We start from the raw sequence: 24,137 nt of genomic DNA on the forward strand, positions 1-24,137 counted from the left end.
TTCCTCTCCCTGACCAGAAGAGGATTTGCCTAGAAGTGGGGGAAGGGTGACCCTGGCTCTCCCAAAGCCCAGCCTGTGGGAGCCACAGGCTGGGTCCCCCTGGAGAGAGCCTAACAAGCCCATTCTCAGGCTGGGCCTGACGACCTTTAGGTGCTGTGCTGTCCTGAGACCTGGGCCATGCCCGTGGGTGAGGAAAGCCCCTGAAAGCTCTCCTGGAGGAAGAAGCATGCAGGGCGCCCCTGGAGGAGGCCTGGGCCCTGGGCTGTCCCGTGTGGACAGGCGGATGCTCCTGGTCTGCAGCTGTATCCTGGCAGCAGCTTTGGGCCAAATGAATTTCACAGGGTGAGTGGCTGCTCCATAGATAGAGGGAGGACTGTTGGGAGCTAGGGGACCGGGGGTCCCAATGGGGAGGTCACTGTCCTGCTTGGACCTGATCAGGGAGCAGAGTCAGAACTTTGGTTTCCATCCTGAACCCACTCTCAGCTCCATAACCTCCCCACTCTTGTGCCCAAGGGCAGGACAGGACATACAGCAGTATGACTCACCCTCCCCAAACCCAGAGTTCTTCATCTGGGGTCGGTGGGTAAGTGTTAGGGCTCTAAGAATTCCCTGAAATCATATGTAAAATTTTTTGCATATGTACTTTTTTCTGGGGCAAGGATTCATAGCTTTCCTCAGATTCTGAAAGGAGTTGGTAACCCCCAAAATACTATGTACGCTGCCATAGATTGACATGACATTTTAACTACAACAAGCACCAGTATTATACACCAGGCCTGTGGACATGATTTCTCAGTGTCCCAAAGGTCCCATAGGGTAGATACTCTGTGGCATGTCTATAGTAGAGAAGAGGGGACATAAGCTTAGAGAGTGTGTTCATCGTGACGGTCTCAGAGCTGGTCCTGGAGGGAGCCAATGCCATCCCGGCCATCAGACCCCAGAGGTCACATTGCAGGTTGTTCAGTTACACCATCTCTCATCAGGAAGGAGCTCAGCTTCTGGAAGGCAGAGTGAGGCTGATCTCCCTTCCATGTCCTCAAGCTCTTGGGAGAAGGCAGGTGGGGGCATGGGGTTTGGACAGACCATGGCCTTGGGACCCATGTATGAAGAGTACTTGGGGCCACCACCGGTCCCTATCACCCCAGGTCTATTCCTTTCTCCCCTTCATTCCTCTTGTTCTCGCATGCTCCTCCATCACTCACATTCCTTCCCCATCTTTCTTCCCCTGATGAACATTTGGTTCATCAGTAGCACTGATACGTTTTATTTAGTCTCCTGGGTGGTCTGTCCTTAGGGCTTGAGGGATTCTGGTCCTGGGCGGAAGAACTTGAGTGCTTTCCAGAGCTACGAGTCCTTCTGCTTGGGAGTCCTTCCGCCTCCCAGCCATCGTGCCAGGTCCCTGTAGCAGGGTCTCCTCTCCATGCTGCCTCCTGCAAGCAGCAGAGCCTTCCAAGGAATCTCTCTCAGCAGCTCCTTCTGCCCCTCCCTGTGTCTTTCCAGAGACCAGGTTCTTCGAGTCCTGGCTAAAAATGAGAAGCAGCTTTCACTTCTCAGGGACCTGGAGGGCCTGAAGCCCCAGAAGGTGAGGATCCCTTGGGGCTTGGAACACGATCGCCCCTCCCTCCCTCTCATGGCTTGCTCCTTTGGCTCCCTGTCTTGTTACCCCCCACCCAAACCTGCCCACCGATGGCTCTGCCAAAGATCACAGCATTGTGGAAAAATCAACTGTGGCTCCTCTTCAGGAAAGGTTGGGAACACTTGGCCAGAAGGTTGGGTGGTTCTCTTTGGCTCTCCCCTGTGTCCTGGATTGGGGGCTGCTGAGCAGACCCTGTCAGGGGCTGCTCTGAAAACAGCCGGAATGTCCTGAAGCCACACAGGGGGTACATATGTCTCTGGGTAGGATGCCATGCAGCACACAGACTGGGCACATCTGTTTGTCAATTCAAAGGGCTTAGCTTGACAAACCTGTGTTTTATTTGGGCTCGTCCCTGTCAGCCTGAACATTTGTTTCCGAGAACATTTGTCTTCTGCAAGTATTCCACAATGGAAAACCTTTGTTTCAACTATTAATAATAGGGTTTTGTTTGAGGGCCTTTGAAACAACCAGATATATCTGGATGTGGCCCAAAGGCCTTGTTCCTATTTGTACAAGTGCCCCTATCAACCAGGGCTCATTACACCTTATAAAAATTCTCTCCATTTTATAAATTGAAAAACAGATGTAGCTTTCAGATGACCTGGGGATCCAGGCTAGGCCTTTCCTGACTCTCCAGGTTTGGGGGGCAGTGCCATCTTTCTCTTCTGACCAGGGTTCTTGACCACGTTAATGTTCCAGATGTGGATCTGTCACTTTTAGCAACGGTTTATGGCTCTTTGGAGCTGAGTGAAGTTGCAATGTGTGAGTGAGGCTGTGAGGTAAAGATGCTTGAAATTAGGGACAGAAACTCAGTGACTTGGGGATTTGTTTGTGTGTGCCAGTCTTTCTCCTGGGCCTTAGGATTTTCACTGTGGCACCAGGGCCCTTTGATCTGTATAAGAGAAGATCCCCTGGTTCTCCAGGGTGCCCCCGCGACCGTGTGCAAGGACCTACGACAAACCTGCCTATTTTTCTTTCTTTTGTGAACAAGGTGGACTTCTGGCGTGGCCCAGCCAGACCCAGCCTTCCCGTGGACATGAGAGTTCCTTTCTCTGAACTGAAAGATGTCAAAGCTTACCTGGAGTCTCATGGTCTTTCTTACAGCATCATGATAAAGGACATCCAGGTGAGGCCCCGTCCCCAACCCTGCAGCTGGGGTCTCACCTTCCACATGCCTTTCTGGTTGGGGCCTAACATGAAGGAAAAACATCCAGAGCTAAAAGTGGACAAGGGAGATACGAAATAGCTCAGGCCTTTTCTTTTTTCAGGCCCCGTGAGGGAGGCAGCTCTGGAGGGCTCCCTTTGCTTTTCTAACGGCTCCCTGCTCTCCCTGCTGTGTGTCAGCTATCCAATACCAGAGAATTTCTTCATTCCAGAGGAGCCAGTGCAGCCCCGCTGCAGACCTGCCTGTCCCCTGCCCCCACCTTCACCACAGGCCTCTCCTACTAGGCACCTCTCCCCTGCAGGATTCTCCCAGAGGAACACCCCTTGGTAGGGTGAAGGGAGACTTCATCCTAGGCACCCCAATCTCCCCACCCCCACTTGTTGCTGCTCCTTACAGCGTCTTTTCTGAACACTATGAAATCCTATTTCAATTGTTCTGTCTTCAAGGATATACCAAGGAGCCTCCTTCCTTAAGCGCTTTTTTGGGGGAGCGTCACTCGTTGGTTAGGCCTCCTCCTGCACCCCTCTGCCGATGGCTGTTGTGTACCTGTGGAATTGTATCCTCAGAGATTCATTCCCAACCGCGTTGTGCTACAGCTAATCTCTTCTCAGGGCTGGGAGGGTGGGAACAGAGTCTCCCGGAGCGCACACACTTGACACCACATGCCAAGGGATAAACGCATTAGGCAGCATTCCTTTCCCATGCAAGCACAGGGCTGGGGCACTCAGGTCCATTCAAAGACCTTTATCCTCATCAGGCACATCTGTTTCCCGCTCAACATGTGGGGGGGGTGGGCTATTTCTCTAATTAAATCCCCACAAACAAAAATGGGGAAACTCCCACAGACGAGAGAGGCCACCACATCAAAAGAATAGCACTCAGTTCTCATTGTAGCCCATGCCTGCATTTCGAAGTTTGCATTTCCCTGCTCCCGCTCCCCCCTGGAAACCCTGCAGCATTTGGCAAACAGATATGAAGAGGGCTCTACAATGTTTCTGTTGATTTCCGCACATCAGGAATGGCCCCCGAGGCACCTCCAAGCCTCCTCACTGGCTCCTCTGGAGCTAGTCGTCCTCATTCTCATCCGCCTGCCCTTTTCCGGGGTCCCCACCTTTGGAATCCCTGGAGGTGGGTGGGGGGCTTTTTATTCTTTCTCAGTAAAATGCCCTGGACTCTGGGTCCCGACCCATCTGGGCAGGATTTTCATTAACTCACACTTTCTGCAACACATCAAGCTCTGATTGTCAGACTTGAGATCAGATTTTTGGCTTCGAGGGAGCTGGGGGTAGGGGGAGGGGGGAGACTGCTGCATTGAGCCGATTTGTGGTGATGATGGGGGAAGGTGTCCAGGAGGAAGAAAGCTCAGAGGTGCTAACAGGGGAGGAAGGGCTTTGCACCGCGCAGGTTGTTGGCCTCCAGGCTTATGTTTTAGCTATTGATGCATAGGTCTGATTTCTCCCTGTCTTCTGCATCTTCTCAACCTATTTTTGGCATAGTGTCGCCTGCGTGGTGTGCCCTTAACAACTGTCTGCTGAATTACTCTAGTGGCAAGTTCCGGAAGAGCATGCCCAGGGAGGGACCGTATTAATATGTGCTGGTCTTTGTCTCCAAAGCCCTTTCCTCTGAGTCCCTCAAGGTCCAGGACCACGTCCCTTATTTATCTTTATACTCCTGCACCTACTATAGGACCTGCCACTTAGGTGGAGCTTCATAAATGTTAGTTGAATTAGTGGATGTGAGAAGGAAAGGAGGAAAAGGGTGTGTTTGCTCCATAGCCCTAGGCTGAGAGGGACGTTAAAAAGCCTTGATGCTGGCTTTCATTTTAGCCAGAGGCACTGGAGAGTTTTGAGGAGTGAAGTCTCCCCCTCCCCACCATGATCAGAGGGACGCTTGAGATAGAAGAGGTAGGCTCCTTTGCTCATTTGTTCTACCCGCAGATACAGAGATACCTACTGTGTGCTGGGCAAGGGGCTGGAAATGCAAAGATAAGAAATCCGGTCCCTGTATCCAGGGGAGCTGGTGTGTCATAGGGGCGGGGGGCAGAGGGAGTAAATCAGTGATGACAAAGGAGTGGATGAGTGCACTGATGGAGAGGAGCAGGTTGCTATGGGAGCGAGGACAAGAGGCCCGGCAAGTCGCTCTGAAAAGGCGGGTAATTACGGTGTGGCTGAAGAGCCCAGAAGGGGGACTGGGAGGGTAAGGGGGCCCCCGATTGGCGATGAGAACAATCCAGATCACAAAGGGCATTCTCTGCCTGGTGAAGAGGGCGAGATTGTATCCCCCAAACCACGGAGGAACTAAGGGCCGTCTCCGACTGATCAGATTTGCATTTAAGAAAAATCCCTGTGACACTGACCATGTTGATGGGAGCCAGAGAAATGGACGGGCAGGAAGGTGGTGAGGAAATTGCAGTGGGCCAGGCAAGAAATGATCAGGTTCTGAGTGAGAGCTATTTGCATTTCATTTTTCTTTACCTCCTCGTTCTTTTAAGCCCTTTGGTTGTTTTTTTTCTTTTTTTTCTTTTTTTCTTTTTTTTTTTAGCTTTCCCTAGGATGAGTCACTGTGGAAAAGCTTCACTTGAGCAATCAGCTTTGTGGATTTTAATGTTTTTTTTTCTTCTGATTACAAAATTAATAAATATTCATGTTAGGTAATTTGGAAAATAGGGGAAAAGCACAAAGGAGAAAACAAAAATCACCCATGCTCCCAGCAGCTAGAGCAGAATACAATTTAGTGTAAATATTGCTTTGCCAATTTTCCCCCTCTCTACTGAATCACTCCCATTAGCATACAAATATAGAATTATTTCTCTCATCTTAAAAAAATCCTCTCTTGATCCCTTTCTCCCACCTCCAGCTATCACCCCATTTCTCCACTTCCCTGTAGAGCAAACCTAGAAATCTTCTGGGCTATTCCATCTTACTGGCTGCTCCTTTGCATGTTGTTTTCCTGTTTCTCAGCTCTGTCCTTTGACCTCTCCTCTGCCCCCTCATCCAGGATCATGGCGTTGAATACCTTCAATGCCCTGAATACTCCCGTATTTATAGACCCAGCCCGACTCATATATTCGATCTGAACTCCAGACTCATATACCTGACTGCCTACTGGGTGTCTAATGGGCCTCTCCAACGTCACAGGACCTCCGTGCCACTTCCTCCCCGGCCTTCCCCATTTCGGGAAATGGCCGCGCCATCCTTCCGGTCCCTCAGACAAGAAACCTAGCATCACCTTTGACTCCTTTCTCATATACCACATCCAACCCATCAGCACATCCCAATCAAAATTGTATCTTACCATATCCTCTGTTACCACCTGGGCTAACACTCCAGCAGCCCTCACCTGGACTGTTCCCGTAGTTTTCTAAATGCTCTCCTTGATTTCATCCTTTCCTACCAATTGCCTAGTCTCAAAATAGCAACCAGAGGGTCCTTTAAAAATATGCAAGTCTGATTATGTCATTCTTGTGCTTAAAACCACCAATGACTTCCCGACTCTCTCAGAGTAAAAGCCAAAAGTCCTCCAAATGGCTATAAGGCTCTGCGTGATCTATGTCCCACCCCATGTCACTGACTGGTGCCCCCTTGCTCACTCTGCTTCAGACACTTGGACCTCCTTGATGTGCCTCAAACTTGCCTAACCCATTCCTGCTTCAGGGCCCTTGACTAGATTAATACCTCAGGGCCTTTGCATGTGCCGTCCTTATAACGGGAATGCTATTTCTGCAGATATCTGCCTGGCTTCTTCACTGCTTTCAAAACCTTATTCACATGTCACCTTTTCACCTTATTTTAAATTGTACTCTTCTCCCCCCTCCCCCAATTCCCTCCTTCTTTGGGCTGCATCACTTTTCTCCTTGGCACTTACCGCCTTCTAATATCCTATGTGATTTATTTATGTTGTTTCTTGTCTCCCCTACCATATTGTAAGCTCCATGAGGACAGGCAGTTTTGTTTAGCTGGCTGCCATATGCTTAGTGGCCAGTGTGTGCTCAACAAACGCTTGTGTGGCTGGGGAGGGGGTGGGAGGCAGCTCTAGAGAAGAGGAGGAAAGGTAGGTATGAGTGCAGGAGAAGGCAATGGAAGGAGGAAGCCATCATGGACAGGGCCCTGAGGGAGAGGCAGAGTATGGCCGCACCAACGGGGCAGTGACAGAAGAAGGACTGGCCCCTCTGTTGGTCCTTGGGAAGAGCAAGTGCTGACTGACTCACCAAGTGACCATCAGTGAGGGCACTCTGCCATCCCAAGTCCTACACACACCACTTCCCTCTGGAGGAATCCAGATGGCCTGGTCATGCCTTCCCATGATTGTTCCATCCCAGAGTCCTGGAGTCACCCCAGGCGTGACTATTGTTGTCCTCTTACTGCCACTGTCACCATCATCATCATCATCATCATCATCATCATCATCATCATGGCTAGTATTCACTGTATGCCAGGCGAAGTGCTTAGCATTTTACATGTCATTCTAAGCATTTTACATGTATTAATCCTTCTCAGCCTCATGAGAACACTTTGAAGTATGTGCTCAAGTATGTGATAACATGATGCTCAACACACAGAGAAATGAGTAATTTAGTAAACTGAGGCACAGAGACATGAGTAATTTGCCCAAGTTGCTGACAGTGTCAGGATTTCATCAGAGACAGTCTGGCTCTAGTCCCGACACTCTCTGCTCTTGTGCCATCTGCCTCCTCAGAGGTTGTCATTGTTTGTGTGGTGTTTTGATTTCGCCTTTTGGGCAGTGAAGACACAGGTCAGCCTTGATGTCTCATGGGGTCCATTCTAACACCCCCAGATCTGCAGCTACCTCCCAACCCCCCATGTAGGCATGGACTAGAATTGCCACCAGCCATGCAACTGCCATATAGTTGCAAACATTGGGCCCGGAAAAGAAGGCCAGGGATATACGAGGAGATGTGCTCCATCTCCTGCTCCCCACTCACTGTTCCTATGAGCTGTGTCCATTTTATGTCTGTGGTTGGAGTTCAGCTGCCCAGTGTCAATTCCCTTCAGGTGTCAACTTCTCCTTTTGGGGCCCTCGGTCTCTTCCCTTCCCCCTTCCTGGAGGTGCTATTCTTTGCTTAATGCCCCCATCCTTCCTTACCCCTGTCATAAATTAATTTACATCCAGGTATTGCTTTCCCGTCAGGTTATGGCTTCCAGAGAGGCAAATGGCTTACTTCTGAGGGTTTTCTTTTTTTCTCTCTGAGAAGCCTGACAGGGCTGTAATTAGGCATTCTTCAGCCTGTGGCAAGACTGCATTCTTAGTTCTCCCACCCCCTTCCCTCAGACCTGTGAAGGGAGCAAACATCTGTGTCTTTTTCAGGCCAGGGTAGATTAATGTTCCTGGAGTTAGGGCCCAGCTGTGAGAGCTGAGCATTCCCAATCTGTAAGCCAGTGTCATATCCATTCACAAGCCTGTGAGGGTGTTTGGAAAGATATTTGCAGTGTGGTGCTGATTTCCCATTTGCCTCCAAGCTGTTGTGTGGAGCAAAGGACAGCCTTATGGGAGCTGTCTTCTTGGCGGTGTCCCTGGGCTGTGTGGGAAGAGCCCGGCCTTCTCGTCCTTTCTTCTTCCTTTCTCCTCCCTGTTCTGCACCTTCACCCACCAGCCCTAGGAAGTTAGCCATATGGACCCTTTAATTTCATTCTTGTGAGAGCTTCCCAGGGTGGTGCTTTGTGCAAGCAAGGATCAAGCCTCCCCCAGCCATCTCTAAGTCAACCAGCAACCCCAGTGCTGTCCAGTGGGACAGCCTAGCCCAGCCAGTTCAGCCAGAAAATATTGCAAGTACAATTGCCTAGCGTGTAGTCAGCACTCAAAAATTAAAATCAAATAGAATGAAATGAGCCCCAAACATGGATTGCCAGTCCTATTTTTAAATCTGTGAACTTGAGCAAGCTGGTGAGTGTGCTGCCTGGTCTGCAGCAGATGGGGGTGGGGAGGAGCTCTCTTCCGGCCCAGGACTGAAGACTCCATGGCTGCGTCTGTATTTTAGCCACCAGGGCTTTTTGGTTTTGTTTTAGCATTATTTAATCATTTGGAAGACTTTACTTACTGAAGCAGTATAAGGACGTTGCCAAAATGTAGAAACAGAGAAAAGAAAGCAATTTTTAAAAATCATAATCCTTCGATCCCAGCAGGCATTACTAGCATTTTGGTATATTTTTTGGCATTTTAGTGTCTTGTTGTTCTATGCTTAGGGTATTGTTCTTCCATTATTTTAAAATACTTTTTAATTGCAAAAATAGTAGGATGGACTTTTCACCTGTTAACATTTTGAACATTGTTTTGCTCTGTGTGTGTGTGTACACACACGCACACACACATATGTTTGTTATTCCTATTTTAATAGCTAGCTAGCTAGCCTTAAGAAACCCAAGGCTAAGAACTAAGATATCTGGGTTCTTATCTCAACTCTGTCCCTTGTTAACTTTGCCATTAAGTCCCTTCACCTCTCTAATCTGCTAATCTCTAAAACATGAATGGTTAATTCCTGCCCTGTCATCTGGTCATCTGATCAGATCAAATGACATAATAAGAGAAAGATGCCTGGTAAATTAAAAGGCTCTGGCCTGAAGCAAAGGAATCGTCAAAGACTTGTGACTCAGAGAGGGCTGCAAACCAGGGCAACTTGGGGTTTGGGTCTTCTGTTTGCTCAGCACCCTTTGTGGCAGAGGGACCCAGGTACACCCCGTGCGGCACAGTCAGTGCCCTGGATGCCAATGGAAGGGGATATGAGCTTAGGGTGAAGGGTGCCTGCCCACCTCACTGAGTCCCAAGAGGGGAAAAATGTCCCAGGATGATGTGGGAGGTCAACCCAACCCAGACCCTATCCTGCCCTCTCTATGATCAGTGGGAAGTACCATGTCAGGATTAAGTGCCAAGTCTAAACTGACACCCAAGAATATTGCTTTTGGCTCACCCATGTTTGTGCTTAAGGGGCAGTGAAGATGGTGAGTGAATGTCTGTTGGCACTTTAACCCAAATGATTTGGACTGGCTTTCCAAGTGGCTTGGGCACCAATTGTCCAGGCCACTTCCAGGGCCCTCCCTCCGGTAGATGTGGGGCTGGGCGCCCTCTGTTCTCCCGGGCAGGGGTTGGTCAGTATTCATGCCTCATCGTGGACCTTGACTCAACAGAGTGTCTCGAGTGGCAAAAGCAACGTTGGCAGTAGACCATGACCACTTTTTCCGAAACACTTTCATAATCCATTACTACATTTTATCCTGTGAGATGGGCAAGGAAGGTAGGTCCTGCTGGCTCAGTTTTCAAGCCGAGGCAACAAAGGCCAAGTTTCCACAGCACGTTAGTGGCGGTGGCAGACTTAGAACACAGCTCTCCAGACTCCCTGCCCCGTGCTCATTTGGGAAATGGCATGAATGCCAGCTTCTCAAGCTGAAGAATCACCCAGAAACCCGGCATCTCCTCCTCTTGAGAAGCTCGGGCTCCTGGTAGCTCGTTCTCTTGTGTTCATGCTGTCTTTGTGCACACAGGGCTTGGAAGAGGCAGGTCTGGCCCAGCCCTCTTTTCTCCTTCCAAAGTGTGCTCCTGTCCCTTAGGTGCTGCTGGATCAGGAGAGAGAAGCCATGGCGACGTCCCGTCGGCTGGAGCGCAGCACGAGTAGCTTCAGTTACTCCTCTTACCACACCCTGGAGGAGGTGGGTCCGCGTGGTCTCTGTTGTCCCTTTGGGCCCTCAGGGTCGCCAGACTCAGGCACAGACTAGTGAAGGACTCTGGGTTCTATGGGAGATTGTGAACTGACACGTGGGGAGTACAGAGCAGACATTGGGGGAAGGTCTGTTAGGTTGACCGTCAGCTTCAGAGGTCCAGAAGCCAGGATTCAGATAGAGGGGACCGTGGTTCAACAGTACAGCCCATGGCAGGTACAGGACCAGAGTGATGAAATGGGGCTACGGGCAGAACACGAAGGCAGGGATTCATCACTGGCCAGAAAGAAGCGGGTAGAGGCATCTCACATCCAGCACACTGGCTAGGGACCCAGGGGTCTTGACCTCTCCATGGCCATTCCTGGGGGTAAGTGGCCCCAGCTGTAGGTACTGGAATGTAGAAGGGGCCGGTAACCAGGGACATTAGAGGGCCATTTTGTAGAAAAAACAGAATGACCTTCAATTGGACAAAATTCATCACCACAGTTGCAGCCAGGTAGGGCAGACAGGACAGCCTGTGAGTTGTTTATAAAGGGAAATATGCAAGGAGAACTTAGAGATGCCCCGTTCAGAAGGCAACGCAAGGCCAGGTCCCGTTTCCATGTAAAGGATGTGACATTATTGTGTCATTATCATCTTCACTCTCCTCATTTCATAAGGCTTATGATAAGGAAACCATTTTCTTTCATATATTTGTTAATTCAGTGCTATGTATTGAAAAAATAAGAGACTGAGTTAGCCTGCCAGTATTTATTGATGTCAGAGATAAATAACCCTGCCCTCAAGTGGCTTAGAATCTAAAAGGGGCGAGAAGACGAAAAACAACACTGCGAGGTCTGAGGCCTGTCAAGTGGATTGAATGGGCCAAGAGAACGGAAGCAAGAGGAATATCCAACCAGAGAGAGCCTTGCAGGCTGATCTAGGGACTGGGTAGGCTCAGCACATGCTGTTCTTCCAGGCAAAGGCTTAGCCCTGCACTGTGGTGAGAGGCCTGGGTATCCACGCCAACCACAGCTCGTTGCTTTAGGCCTGCCTGGAGGGCATCTTCTTGCACTTTTGATCTGGGTTCTTTCAGATCCTCAAGGGAGGTGGGAAAGCATTAAGAAGGGTGGGATGGGGGAAGGAGAATATTTGGAGATACCCTGGGGTTCACCTCCTCCTTACTTAACTGCCTGTCTGGTAAACTTCATTCCTTTCAGATATATAGCTGGATGGACAACTTTGTAACTGAGCATTCGGATATTGTCTCAAAAATTCAGATTGGCCACAGCTTTGAAAATCGATCCATTCTTGTCCTAAAGGTAAAAGCTAGCCGTGTTGACCACTAAACTCTCCAGCGAGAGCGTCTGGCATAAGATTGAGCCCATGTGGAGTCATGGCTGGGTGGGAGTTTATGTATATTCCTGCCCTCAGGTGACCCATAAGCTTTGGGTTTGTGGTATTCAGGGACCCACCCTTGTAGGTATGGACAGGTGACAGTGCACTAACCTGGTATGTGCTGGGTCAGGAAGTAGGTGGGAGGGTTGCTAAGAAGATGGAATGGCAGAGTGGCAGTTGTCACCCTGGACTTGGAGTGTGAGTATGGGTGAGTCAGCATTCTTCCTGTTTTCTCAGTTGCTTTATTCTGTTAAATGTGAAGAGAGGTACCTAGTGGCCTCATTTACAAATAACTGAGGTCATCTGGCTCAGGCAGCCCCAAAGATAGGCCTGGGTCTATGGGGAGACCTCCCAGACCTTCACAGGGGCCACTGGACACAGAGTTGGAGCAAATTGGCAAATTCGTGCCCTTGGTCACGGAGGAGGCAGGGTAGAGGAGAATGTTGAGCCCACCAGAAAACAATTCTTAGGAAGTGTCCTGAAGGGCACGTAGGAGCGTGTACCACGCAGGGCATTTAATGTCCAGCCCAGAGAAGACAGGCGCTACTGCTCTCTGCAATGCCCTGGGGAACTCTTCTGAAGGGTCAAGTGGTCTCAGAACTTGGGACCTGACTTCGCCTGTCCTTGCTTCGATTTTCCCCAGGGGTTGTGTTCTCTCTTTAATTTGTCTGAGACCTTGCTACTCAGCGTGGTCTGTGCACGCTCAGCAGCAGCTTCCCCATGAGCTTGGTAGACATGCCCAGCCTCAGACCCCTTCCCAGACCTACTGAATCAGAATCTGCATTTTAGTAAGATCCCCGGGGGACTGATTCTCGCACCCTTTAAAGTTTGAGAAACACTTGAAATTTCTACGATACTTTCAAACCTGGGAAGTTCTGTGCTTCTGGCTGGATCACTTTGCTTTCCAGGGGCACCACTCTGTTGCTAGGGCCCCCACACCTGTGCACTTCATGGGCTCACGTGCAGGTATCTGCACCTACAGCTCCCCGCCAGGCAGTGAGGACACTGTCCCTTGCAGGCAGCCTAGGGACACCCTGTGGGTGTCTTTGTTCACATGTGTTTGGGGCCCGGTGCTTTTTCCCAGTTTAGCACTGGAGGTTCTCAGCGCCCAGCCATCTGGATGGACACTGGAATTCACTCCCGGGAGTGGATTACCCATGCCACCGGCATCTGGACTGCCAAGAAGGTCAGCATGGATGATGGGGGCTGGGGCAAAGGGCCAAGGCTGCTTAACTATTTAAGGGCACCTCCAGTTGAAATATTATACTTGGTTTTTTTAAACTCAGGGTGCACTCGACCCTCCTGCCCCTAGGAACAGCTGCCAGCTGGCCTTTGGCAGCACAGAGCCCACACCTATCCCCTGCCGTCTAGTTGTTTAAATTCCGAGCCTTTGGTTCTGCCTGAAGGAGGTATCAGATGGCCTGATGGCATGCCTGCCTGTGGTCACTGACTGTGCAAATGTCCTGCTCTACCTTGTATGAGAGCCCTTCACAGCCTCCCATGCCTCCCCCGTGCCCATTCTGTCCTTTCCTGCAGATTGTCAGTGAATATGGCAAAGACCGCATCCTGACAAACATACTGAAGTCCATGGACATCTTCGTGGAGATCGTCTCCAACCCCGACGGGTTTGCTTTTACCCACAGCATGGTGAGGGCATCTGGGAAGGAAGGGGTCAGGGGTCAGCTCAGGGAGGAGAGAGCAAAGGTCGTTTTGGCTTCGGGAAGCTGGGCTGAGGTTCCCTGAAGGCTGGCTCTTCAGGAGATCCTTTCATGGGGTTTCACTGGGGCAGGTGGGCTGCTTGGTACTGTAGCTGTGGCTTGTGCCCTCTGACCTCACTCCTGCTGCCCAGGGAAAGCCACACTGTTGGCAGTCTGTGCTCAGGCCTCTGCCCACACCCCGGCTTTAACCACAGAGAATCTGATTTATAGCCTTGGCCCAGTTGCATGCCCATCCCATCCTGCCCTAGCCATTCCTTCCCTTTGCTACTCCCTGTCCCATCAGACCCCCACCCCCTCCGTTCTTAGCCAGGATGTCAGGGGCTCCCACTCCTGAGAATGGGCCCCATGAATGATGTTATCTGCCCTGGGCTTTCTCAGAATCGCTTGTGGCGGAAGAACAAGTGCAACAGACCCGGAGTCTTCTGCATTGGTGTGGATCTTAACAGGAACTGGAGGTCAGGCTTTGGAGGTATGGCCCTCTGGGCCTGGGGGCAGGGCTGGAGTAGGACGTGGTCCTTGGCGTGTCTCCGCACAGATTATCTTGACTCCTGACTTGGGAGGCAACGTCATAGTTGGCTCATGCCAGTGACTCATGGCCAGGGACAAGCAAGCACGTGCCTAGGACTGGCCATGGGGTATGGGAGAGGTTACCCCTGTGTGTGACATGTATACATATCCTGCATGGGGGCTCACTAACTATGGCAGAGAAGGGCTTAAGGAGGCACAAGGTGGCCTTGCCATTTGTTCAAGACCCAGACTTCATGGTGCTTCTCCAATGCCTCTCGTCCTGCCTTAAAGGGAGCATGCTACAGCGAAATGCCTCCGAACTCCCTTCCTGAGAGCTGTGACCTGAAGTTTGCCCTCTGGGAAGGCCAGGACAATAGTTCAAATCCAGAATAAGCCAAGCCTTATCAACACTGACTTGAGCCTGGTTTTCAGTTTTGACCTGATGACTTCATAACCCTGGACTGATGGGCTGTGTGATTCCAGGGAGGAGAGGGCAGCTCCCCCCCGCCCCCCCAAGGTCCTGGGTGTTCTTCCTGATTATCTCCTTTACCATGTCAGGGGCATGGGGATTAGATGAGGAAACAGGCCTCCAGAAAGCCCAGAGATGGGTATGTGGACCTGGGAACGCAGCGATTTGATGGGTAGGATGCTGGGTCTACCCAGGACAGGGTCCAGAGTGCAGCGTCGCGTGGGCACAGCTTCCCGTCCCCAGCTGTGGCACCCACACTATATTGGGGAATCAGGGTTTGGTACCACAGACCACAGTGCCATTGCTGCTGAAAAGTCAATTCACAGATGGGTGGCTAAACCAACGACATAGAACATTCCAGAGCTGGAGGCCCCTCACTTTGAAAATCTGACTTCTTTTACTCTGTTCTCATTGAAAAATAAGGACAGCTCTAAAGCATCTAGAAAGCTCTCCCTGCGCCCCCCGCCAACCCAGAGTGTGGGGATTTCTCAAGATTCTGGGTCTGTGTGTGTAACTGCTTGTGTAAGGGAACAACCATGTAAAATTAGGCATTTCCACCTCTAAATGACCAGACACTTGTCCCAAGAGGTCATCCAGACAGGCCCCTCAGAACCGGCTGAAATGAGTACCTGCAGACCCTGAGATGGACTGGCTAGTAGAAAGATAAATCACCTCTTAAAGAAAATAACTTTTGTGGTTTCACCACAGGGAAAACAAAAATCAGTACATACACAATGTGAAAAAAAAAAGCATACATATGGAAAAAAAAAAAAAGCCCAGAGGGGACAAAAAGCTCCCATAATCCCACTACCCAAAGATTACTGCTTTTAATAATTTACCATGTCCTTCCAGAGATTTCCCCTTGCTACAAATTACATTTTTAGAGAAGAAAAACTAAATAGCTAATGAATCCATTAGCAGGTACTTGTGAAACAGGCAGGCTCAGAGGACTTGGTGAAGTCAGAGAGAGGCAGGCAGCTAATTCCCATTTGGTCAGGGGAAGATTAGTTTATTCTGCTTAGCTCAAACCAGAACTAATGGCCTGAAGTGTTTCTCCATATTTGGGCAAAGCCACCTGGTCGTTGGCAGGGGAACTGCTTTCCGTGCGTGGGCTGCAAACGCAGACAAAGCTTTCAGCCTCCCCCGCTCAGCTCATCTGTTGCTATTTGTCATTCATCAAGTGTAGCAGGTGCAGTAGCTCCCGGCAGACACAACAATCAGGGCCACTGTTAGCCAGGCTGCCTCCAGACTGGGGCTGCACCTCACCCACCCCCACCCCATCCCCCACCCCGCCCTGCAGGCACATCCCCTTCTAACCAGGGTCCCTACCCCAGGTGAGGACCTGCAGATCAAGGGGTATGTACTCCCAGGTGACAGAATTGCCTCTGGCTAGAAATAGCGTGTCTGGGTTGGTGACTCAGGCAGGAAGATTTTGTTTATGGTTTTATTATTGCTTTAATTTAATTGCTGTGTAATGAGTAATCTGTACATCATCCTTCCCACCCACGCCGCCCTCACCTGCACCCTTGAGGAGGAGCCGTTTGCTGCAGTCCTCTGAACTGGTCCATGGGCCAGCCGCTCAGCTCTCCCGCCAGCCCACTGCCCTGGGGGTCAAGAGAGGTGCTCTGGCTTCCTCAGGAGGCTTCAAAAGTTGGGACAGTCCCTGGCCCCTGGACCAGGCTTGTGTGCAGGCATTTTGGGGGAGGAGGATAGAGAGGAAGAACTGGGATGGCTCTTTCCAAATGTGTCCTTAACCCACAAATCTTACCAGACCAGCCCAGTCCTCCATGCCATGGCCCTTGGGGAGGGGAGGAAAGCAGATTAGGAGGGAAAGGGGATAAAAAGAGATGGGGAGCAATCTAGGAGATGGGAACAAATTAAATTTGTGAACAAAAACAGAAACAGCTTTTCTTTGCCCTCTCCCCCAACTCAGGTCCCCAAGAAGAATTTTCAAAGGCTCATTGCATCTGTGGTTCCCAGACCAGCCTTGGGCAACTATGGGGATCTAATCTCTTTTTCCTGCCCCCCCAGGTCCATGTTGCTTCTGGGGCAGTGGTTGTGGCAAAGCTTGAGTAGACACCAAGTCTGTGCATGCAGCTGATCCAAGCCTTCCCCATGGCGGTGAAGGGTCAGCAGAGAAGGGTCAGCTTGAAGGGGTTGCTGCTCATAGGGGAAGTTTGGGTTGGAGACCTGGAGAATTCTGGGGCAACTGCTGAGGCAGGCCCGCCTTTCTAATGGAACCACAGTCAGGACTCAACCATAGGACAAGCCAAGTGAGCTCCACAGAGTTGTTGAGTTGTAGTTTGGCTACAATCTTCTGACATATTAGCTAGGGTAGGCAGCAGTAACAAATATTCCTCCAAATCTCAGTGGCTAAACACAACACAAGTTTGTTTTTCATGCACCTGAAGTCCAATGTGGGTAGGGGACTGTCCTTGGCAGTTCTCTTCCAATGGTGACAAACTCCATGGTAGCTTCCTCCATCTAGAGTGTTTTGCTTCCAACCACACAGACAGAAGAGAGTGTGGAGAAGTCATGCTTGGTCTTAACAGCGTCGAACTAGAGGTGACGTACCATTACTGCTCACATTCTCATTGGTCAGAAGTGGTCACATGGTCTCAACCACACTGCAAAGGAGGCCGGGACATGTAAAGGAATACATGGATATTTTGTGAGCACTGTCTTTCCCAAGCCTAGGAATTCAAACCCTTTTGGTGTCTTTTTCTTTTACTTCCAGGAAATGGTTCTAACGACAATCCCTGCTCAGAGACTTACCGGGGGCCTTATCCTCACTCAGAGCCAGAGGTGGCTGCCATTGTGGACTTCCTCACGGCCCATGGGAACATGAAGGCCCTGATCTCCATCCATAGCTACTCTCAGATGCTCATGTACCCTTACGGCCACTTGTTGGAGCCTGTTTCAAACCAGGAGGAGTTGGTGAGATTGGCCGCTTAGAGGTTGCGGGACGCACCCAGTAGAGTCCCAGAGGGTTCAGGCCCTCACTCAGAAACCAGGATGTGGACCAGTCAGCCCCTGGTAGGGAGGAGGGGGGAGCTTGTTTTCCCCTGTGATCCAGTTCAAAGCTGGCGGTGCTGTGATTCCTTCTCATGAGAACCATTTACACATTTAACTTCCAGGACTCCTACCTTCCTGCCCTGAGCAGCCGGTGAGGGTGTGAGGTGTGGGGAGCCCTGGCCTCTCATCCTCTGATGTCATCTTGCAGTACAACCTCGCCAAGGACGCAGTGCAAGCCCTGTATGAGGTCCATGGGATCAAGTACATTTATGGCAGCGTCAGCACCACCCTCTGTGAGTGTGTCCCTTCCCCTGGCTGCTGCTTCAGGCACCACGTCCACCTGGGGTGGGGCACGTGCAGGCTCTTTGTTGACTGGCAGGCCGTGTTGGCCACAGGGCAGTAACAAAGATCTGGCTGGGCTGGCCCAGGGCTGATTTTCGCGCTTGGATAGAAGGGTGAATGGTGGTACCCAGAAATAGGGAGCTGTTTCTTTGCAGCATTAGTTAATGCACAGCTCCCAATGCCTGGCTTACTGGGATGTTCCTGGAAGGGGAAGATCCTAAGTCTGGTGGCCTCAAAGAGCTTTCTTTTTGCCGGGGCAGAGAATGGGCTGGGTGGGCCCAGGTTGAGACCTGAGTCAGGAAGCTTGGCCTGGCCTGGGGTGGATGGGGTTTGGCCTTCAGGGCCCATTTTCCACTCAGGATACCTCTGTACCTGTGGCCACAACCTGGTCTTCCTTTGGGGTCATTTCTTTACCTGCTGGCACCCAGATGTGGCCAGCGGGATCACCGTCGACTGGGCCTATGACAGCGGCATCAAGTACTCCTTCAGCTTCGAGCTCCGGGACACCGGGCGCTATGGCTTCCTGCTGCCGGCCACAGAGATCATCCCCACGGCCCAGGAGATGTGGATGGCGATTCGGACCATCATGAAGCACACCCTGAATCACCCGTATTAGCAACACGACCAAGGGCAGAGTAGGAGGGTTCGTCCTCTCCCCCAAGGCCTGGGGCTCCTCCTAAACCCCAAATTATGTACCCTACCCCCCACACCCCTGCCCTGACCCCTTAGAAAATAAAAGCAAGTTTGAACAAGCTTGGTGGCCTTTTGCATTGGCCCCTTGGGCTCAGCACTGAGGAGGGGACAGGGCAGCTTAACTTCGCTCCCTAGGTATGCAGGAGGATGAGGGGGCCGACAGGACTTACCTTTTCTCCTCTTGTGGAGTTCTCGGGGCCCAGAACATGTAACACCCCCTGGAAGCTACCAATATACACACTGTCCCCTTGGTGGTATTTACATTTTTTGACCCCAGGGGACAATGTTTGACCTAAAGGAATGGTGGCGTTTCTGGCATTTTGAGGGAAAGGTTAGCATAGAGATCAGTCTCCTCTTCTTCCTGCTTCACTTCCCCTGCTGGGTAGGGTGCAGGGGCACATTTCAGAGCCCCTCCCGCCAGAAGATCCCACTCATCCCATCAATGAGAGCGAACAGGCCGCTGGTTTGTAACCTGCTCTTCCTGGGTGCCCTCATAGGCTCTGCTGGTCTTGGGAGCAGAGTCATAGCCAGTCAGAGCCAACCCAGCAAAGCACCACACATCCAGGGAGAAGGAATCTTTCTCCTCCTCTTCACCATCATCATCATGGCTGTCATGCACTGAGCAGTTAGTTCAGGCCAGGCCATGTGCTGAATGAGGACTTTATCTAAGGGAGAGGAAGGGGTAATATTTTGAGATGCAGATGAGCTGTCTTCCATCATCCTCAAGCTTCCTGGTACCTTCTGCCTTCCCCCACCATCGGAAGCAATAATAGTAGGTCTAATTGCCATACTCTAGAGGGAGGGAAGATACCCCCAAGAAGCAAGAAGGCAACTGGAGAACTGAATGGGTCTGAGGCAGAAAGCAAGACTTTCATTTGCAAGGGCCAGCCGTTTGTTGTTGCTGTGAAAGAAAAGGATTGTGGGTACCTGTGAATTGGCCCCTGCAGGCTACAGAATACAGGGTTTTACTACAAATCACAGACAGGGAAAAAAGCAGGGTTAAATAAGAACAAGTTTCCCCTTTCCATCCAACTCGTACAAGAATATACAGGTTGGACCCGTTAGTGGAAGGAGGGGGTCAGTGGTGATCAAAACTCTAGGTAAGGCCCATGCCCAACATAGTACCTGGGCAGCAGATGAACAATGGATGAGTAAGGGGTCTGGAGAGGTGATTTAGAAGTAACTGTATGGCTGGGTATAGCTGTTGAGAACTCTGAGCAAATAAATGAGAAGGTTGCAGGTGAGGAGATAGAGGTAAGAAGGCCAAGGCCAGGGGGTCATTTGGCCAGTGGCCATGATGACACAGTGGGCATTGACAAAATGCTGATGCCCAGAACCAGGCCTGAGGAAGTCAGAGTAATGAACCTCTAAAGAACCCTGATTCGTCTTGGGGAAGAGCCAGCAACAGAGGAGGAGAGAATCCCAATTCAGGCTGCAGTTTCCCCAAAAAGACTGAGGTTTTTTTGTTTTTAAGATGGAAGTGGTGTGAGTGATCTAGAATTTCTAAGCTGAATTTTTCTATTAGCGGAAATACGAGGTTATGGGTTAAGTTAATATAAGCCATAGATAAATGAAGCACATTATACCTCTGCACACTAAAGCCTGTGATTATAACTTTTAGGTCCTCTGCACAATATTTTTATTTCATCCTCATGGGGAGGATATCACTTGTATTAATATGCTCATTCTTCAGATAAGCAGTTTGGAGAGGTTTTAAAGGCTAGGCAACGCCACATAGATGGAAAGTTATAGAAGTACTTTTGAACTTGGGTTTGTCTAACTCCAAAACCACTATGTTATCATTTGTCCAAGTATGGTTTGTGGCCACACCTGCAGCAGAATCCATGGGGAGTCATTTAATGTGAAGATTTTGGGGTTCCACCCCTAGGCTGAAACAAAATCTCTGGGGTGGACCCCTCAAATCTGCGTTTTTACTATCTACCTCAGGAGTTCTGAGGTCTCTTGAAGGCGGAGGACCACTGATCCCTGCTCTCCTGCCACCCAGAAGGAACATGTTTGAGTCTCTCAGGGGGAGTTGGGGCTTTGGGACCTTCTGCCATGGTCCATTAGGGCTGAAGGTGGTTACAATAATGAGAAGCCCATCATCCTTCTCCAAAATATTCCCAAAGGGCTGCCTTGGCCCTGGACTAAAGCAGTGTGGTCTGCGAGACCTCCAACATCACCTGGGAGCTCATTGGAAATGCAGATTCTCAGGCCATCTCAGGCCTATGGCATCCGAGTCTCTGGGGATGGGACCTGTGTGATGCTAATGCTAAATTGGAGAAGCATTGCCCTAGAGGCAGGATTATCTGGACCCCGGCGATGGGGGTGTGTGTGCCCAGGGACACTGAAAATAATAAAACCTTGTCTACTAGGTTGGTGCACACGTAACTGCAGTTTAAAAGGTTAAACATAAAGGCAAAAACTGCAATGACGTGTGCACCAACCTAATCGTACTTAGTATGTGCCAGGCATGGTTCCAAATGAATTACAGGGTTCAACACATTGCCTCCTCACAGCTCTAAGACATAGGACTCTTACTGTCCTTGTTTTCAGATGAGGAGTCTCAGAGAGGATAGTGGTTAAAGGGCATGCAGCTACTGAGTGGCAAGCCTGGGACCCACCTTCAGGTGAACCTGAGTCACGTGCCCAAACCCCTGGGGATGATGGGCCAGGAACTTGTTCTTACAGCCACATTGGCCAGATCTCTGCGCAGTCAATAGGTCCACAAAAATTGGGGCTGAAACTGCTTTTCAGATAGGTGCCTTGTTACAAGGCAACTTCCTCCTTAAAAATCAATGACTTAAAATAAAACCCAGCCCAGGGTGCTGCGTGGCCAGCCCTCCTTACCTCTCTCGCCTTGTTTCCATCCCTTGCTCATCGGTCCCAATCTCACTAGCTTCCTCTCAGCTCCTTCCCAATTAGAGGCCTTTGCACGTGCTGCTACTCCTTGTCTGGAATACTCTTTCCTCTCCCTTCAAACGGTCCACTCCTTAAAATTTCCTCTTCCATATCATTCCCTCACTAGCCCTTCTAGGCCCATCCACTGGATGTAGATTTTCTTTTCCAAAGCCTTATTTCCTTCATAGCAATGATAATAATCAAGTGACTTCTTTATTTGTTGTTAGTCTCGGCCACTAGTTTGAGAGCTCTGTGAGGGTAAGGGCCATGTCTGGGTTATTCATCCTCATTCGTTTCCTGTCAGGCACACAGTAGGTGCTCAATATTTGTTGAAAGATCGTTTCTCCTCCTCAGCCTAGTACAAATTAAGAATAGGATTTGTGTGTGACAGAAACCCACTTTATGGTGACTTAACCAGATTGGGGTTTTATTTTTGTCACATAAGAAGTTGTCTGAGGTGGGCAGTCCCAGGCTAGTTCAGTAACTCCTTGATGCATTGGGGACCTAGGCTTCTCTGGCCTGTTCTGTTTTGCCACTCTGCCATCATTTGGACCCCTCGTCTATCTCCATCAACTGACTGAATTCCCGGCAGGAAAGGCAAGGCACAAAAAATGTGAGCCAGCTGAGTTGGCCCAACCATGGACTTAAATTTGTATCTTATTGGCGAGGACTGTGTCGGGTGGCCATGCTCAGCTGCAACGAAGGCTGGGAAATCACTTTATAGCCGGGCACTTGGGAGCTCTCTTGGTAAGGAGGAAGGGGAGAATAGATATTGCGAAGGTAGCCTGCAGCATCTGCTGCAGCTTGTCTGAGGGGAGAGAGGATCTGAAGGGGGTTCCAAATCCATTTCTTCACTCTAGTTTACCAAGTGACTGACTGGCATGCAGGGACTCAGGTCCCTCTCCACGCATAAGAACGCAGGGTAGGGTGAGGTCAAAAAGGAACAACAACAACAAAAACAAAACAAACCAAAAAGAAGGAACAACAGAGCCATGGATAGGGTATTCATACCAGTATAGTCTCGCTGGTGGCTGGGTTAGAGACCCAGGAAATAGGATCAATACAATCCGCGATCCACCATCTGCTTCTCTGCCAACCAACCAACCAACCCCTTGCTAACTGCAATCCTGCTTGCTAGCTCAGCCACAGCAGTTATATCAGTCGCCAATGGCTAACTAGTTGCAACTGATGGCCAACTAGTCACAGCTGATGGCCATCTACTACCCCACGTGAGGCCAAGGCCGAGAGCCTAGAAACTGTTCTCTGGGACTCTGTCCCCATACTGACTTAATCATAAAACCATAGAACTTTCCAGATAAAAGCGTCCTTTAAATGCTTCTAATCCAAACCCCTCATTTTGCAGTTATAAAGACTGGGGTCTCTGGATCATCCCACTGAAGGTCCCACATCAACCTAATGGCTGAGAGGGGATTAAAACCAGGTCTTCCTCCTACGACGGATGGGGTCTCTCAGTAAGCCACCGGAGGTGATGGCTGGGGGTTTACATTTATCAAATAAAAGCTCAAGACTTAGACATGCAAGTTTTAGATATTACAGAATACTCTTTTTTATAAAACCTGAACTTTTAAAAAAATTTTTATATCTTAGGTATATAATGCTAAACAGGAGTTTAGTTTTTCTACATTCGGCTTGATTTTTTTTTTTTTTCTCCCAACAAACTGCTCTTTTTAGGTATGTTTTTTCATCCTTTTCACCAGTAAAATTTATGAGCATTTATTTAAAAGAAAAAAACATTGGAAAAACTGAAGAGAGAAAGAGCGATTATACATATGGAAAGCCATAAAGAACCACAGTGAATGTGCTGCGGTTATTGCTTTCTTAAAAAAACAAACCAGGCAGGCAGTTTGGAATGTGAAAGAGTCCTGTGTGAGGGCAGGGTGGGAGGCAGCGGCCTGGGGTGATGGGCTAATGGCCGGGGTCGGGGTGCTTCCGCCATCCTCCTCTGTCTCCCCGCTGACAGCTGCACACAGGGCCAGAGAGAAAAGGACTCGACAAGAAAAGAAAAAAAAATCACATTTAAAAAAGCTTCTTTAGAAACATAAGAAGGCCCAGGCAGACACTTAGTACAAACGGAGATAGAATCCAGGGAGCTTTGGGCCTGTCAGTGCTTCACACACTGGTGAAGGCACTGGTGGGGGGCAAATAACTGTCTTCTGGGGGATGAGGGGGGGTGGGGTGTCCTGAAGGACAACTCCAATCTGTTCGGCCTTCAGAGACTCTCCTTCCTCAAGTATTTGGGACAATCCTTGTGAGTGATGGCATGTTTGCAAATCCATTCTTGTGGCTTGTCGACCGTCGCTGGCCTCTTGCCCCTGGGTCTGCAATTGGCCTCTCGCTCTCCCCTAATCAGCTTCACCAAGGCCTGTGGCTGTCCATTCAGCCTCCTGCCCCTCAGCTCACCTCCCTCGATTCCCCAAAGCATAGCTCAGGCCTCAGAGTCACATTTCACAAAATTTTACTTGGGCATACAGAAAGGAAAGACAATGTAGAAAATAAAACACCTCAACTGGATGCTGGCATGGGAGTTGGTTCATGTCCTTTTGTGAAGCAACCCCTCCCTCCCTACAGCCTTTGATCTCTTTGATCCTCTGCCTGCTCCCTGGCCGAAGCAGGGGCAGCCCAACCT

At 50.1% G+C, this 24,137-nt stretch overlaps 1 protein-coding gene across 2 annotated transcripts; it reads left to right on the forward strand.

Moving 5' to 3' along the window:
* Positions 1–226: 226 nt before the first annotated feature.
* On the forward strand, positions 227–18,547 carry CPA5 (carboxypeptidase A5; the record flags this gene model as incomplete). Of its 2 annotated transcripts, XM_081038720.1 has the most annotated exons (11): positions 227–342; positions 1,501–1,582; positions 2,628–2,762; positions 10,361–10,459; positions 11,668–11,769; positions 12,930–13,031; positions 13,382–13,492; positions 13,942–14,032; positions 17,277–17,476; positions 17,763–17,847; positions 18,325–18,547. In XM_081038720.1, the coding sequence occupies 11 exons, from the start codon at positions 227–229 to the stop codon at positions 18,510–18,512; spliced, it is 1,311 nt and encodes a 436-aa protein (XP_080894846.1). In that variant the 3' UTR covers positions 18,513–18,547. The 2 variants fall into 2 exon arrangements, with proteins under 2 accessions (XP_080894846.1, XP_080894847.1); XM_081038721.1 differs by lacking the exon at positions 17,763–17,847.
* Between the last annotated feature and the right edge of the window lie 5,590 nt (positions 18,548–24,137).

Source organism: Rhinolophus hipposideros (assembly GCF_964194185.1).
Source record: "Rhinolophus hipposideros genome assembly, chromosome: 25".
Taxonomy (NCBI): domain Eukaryota; kingdom Metazoa; phylum Chordata; class Mammalia; order Chiroptera; family Rhinolophidae; genus Rhinolophus; species Rhinolophus hipposideros.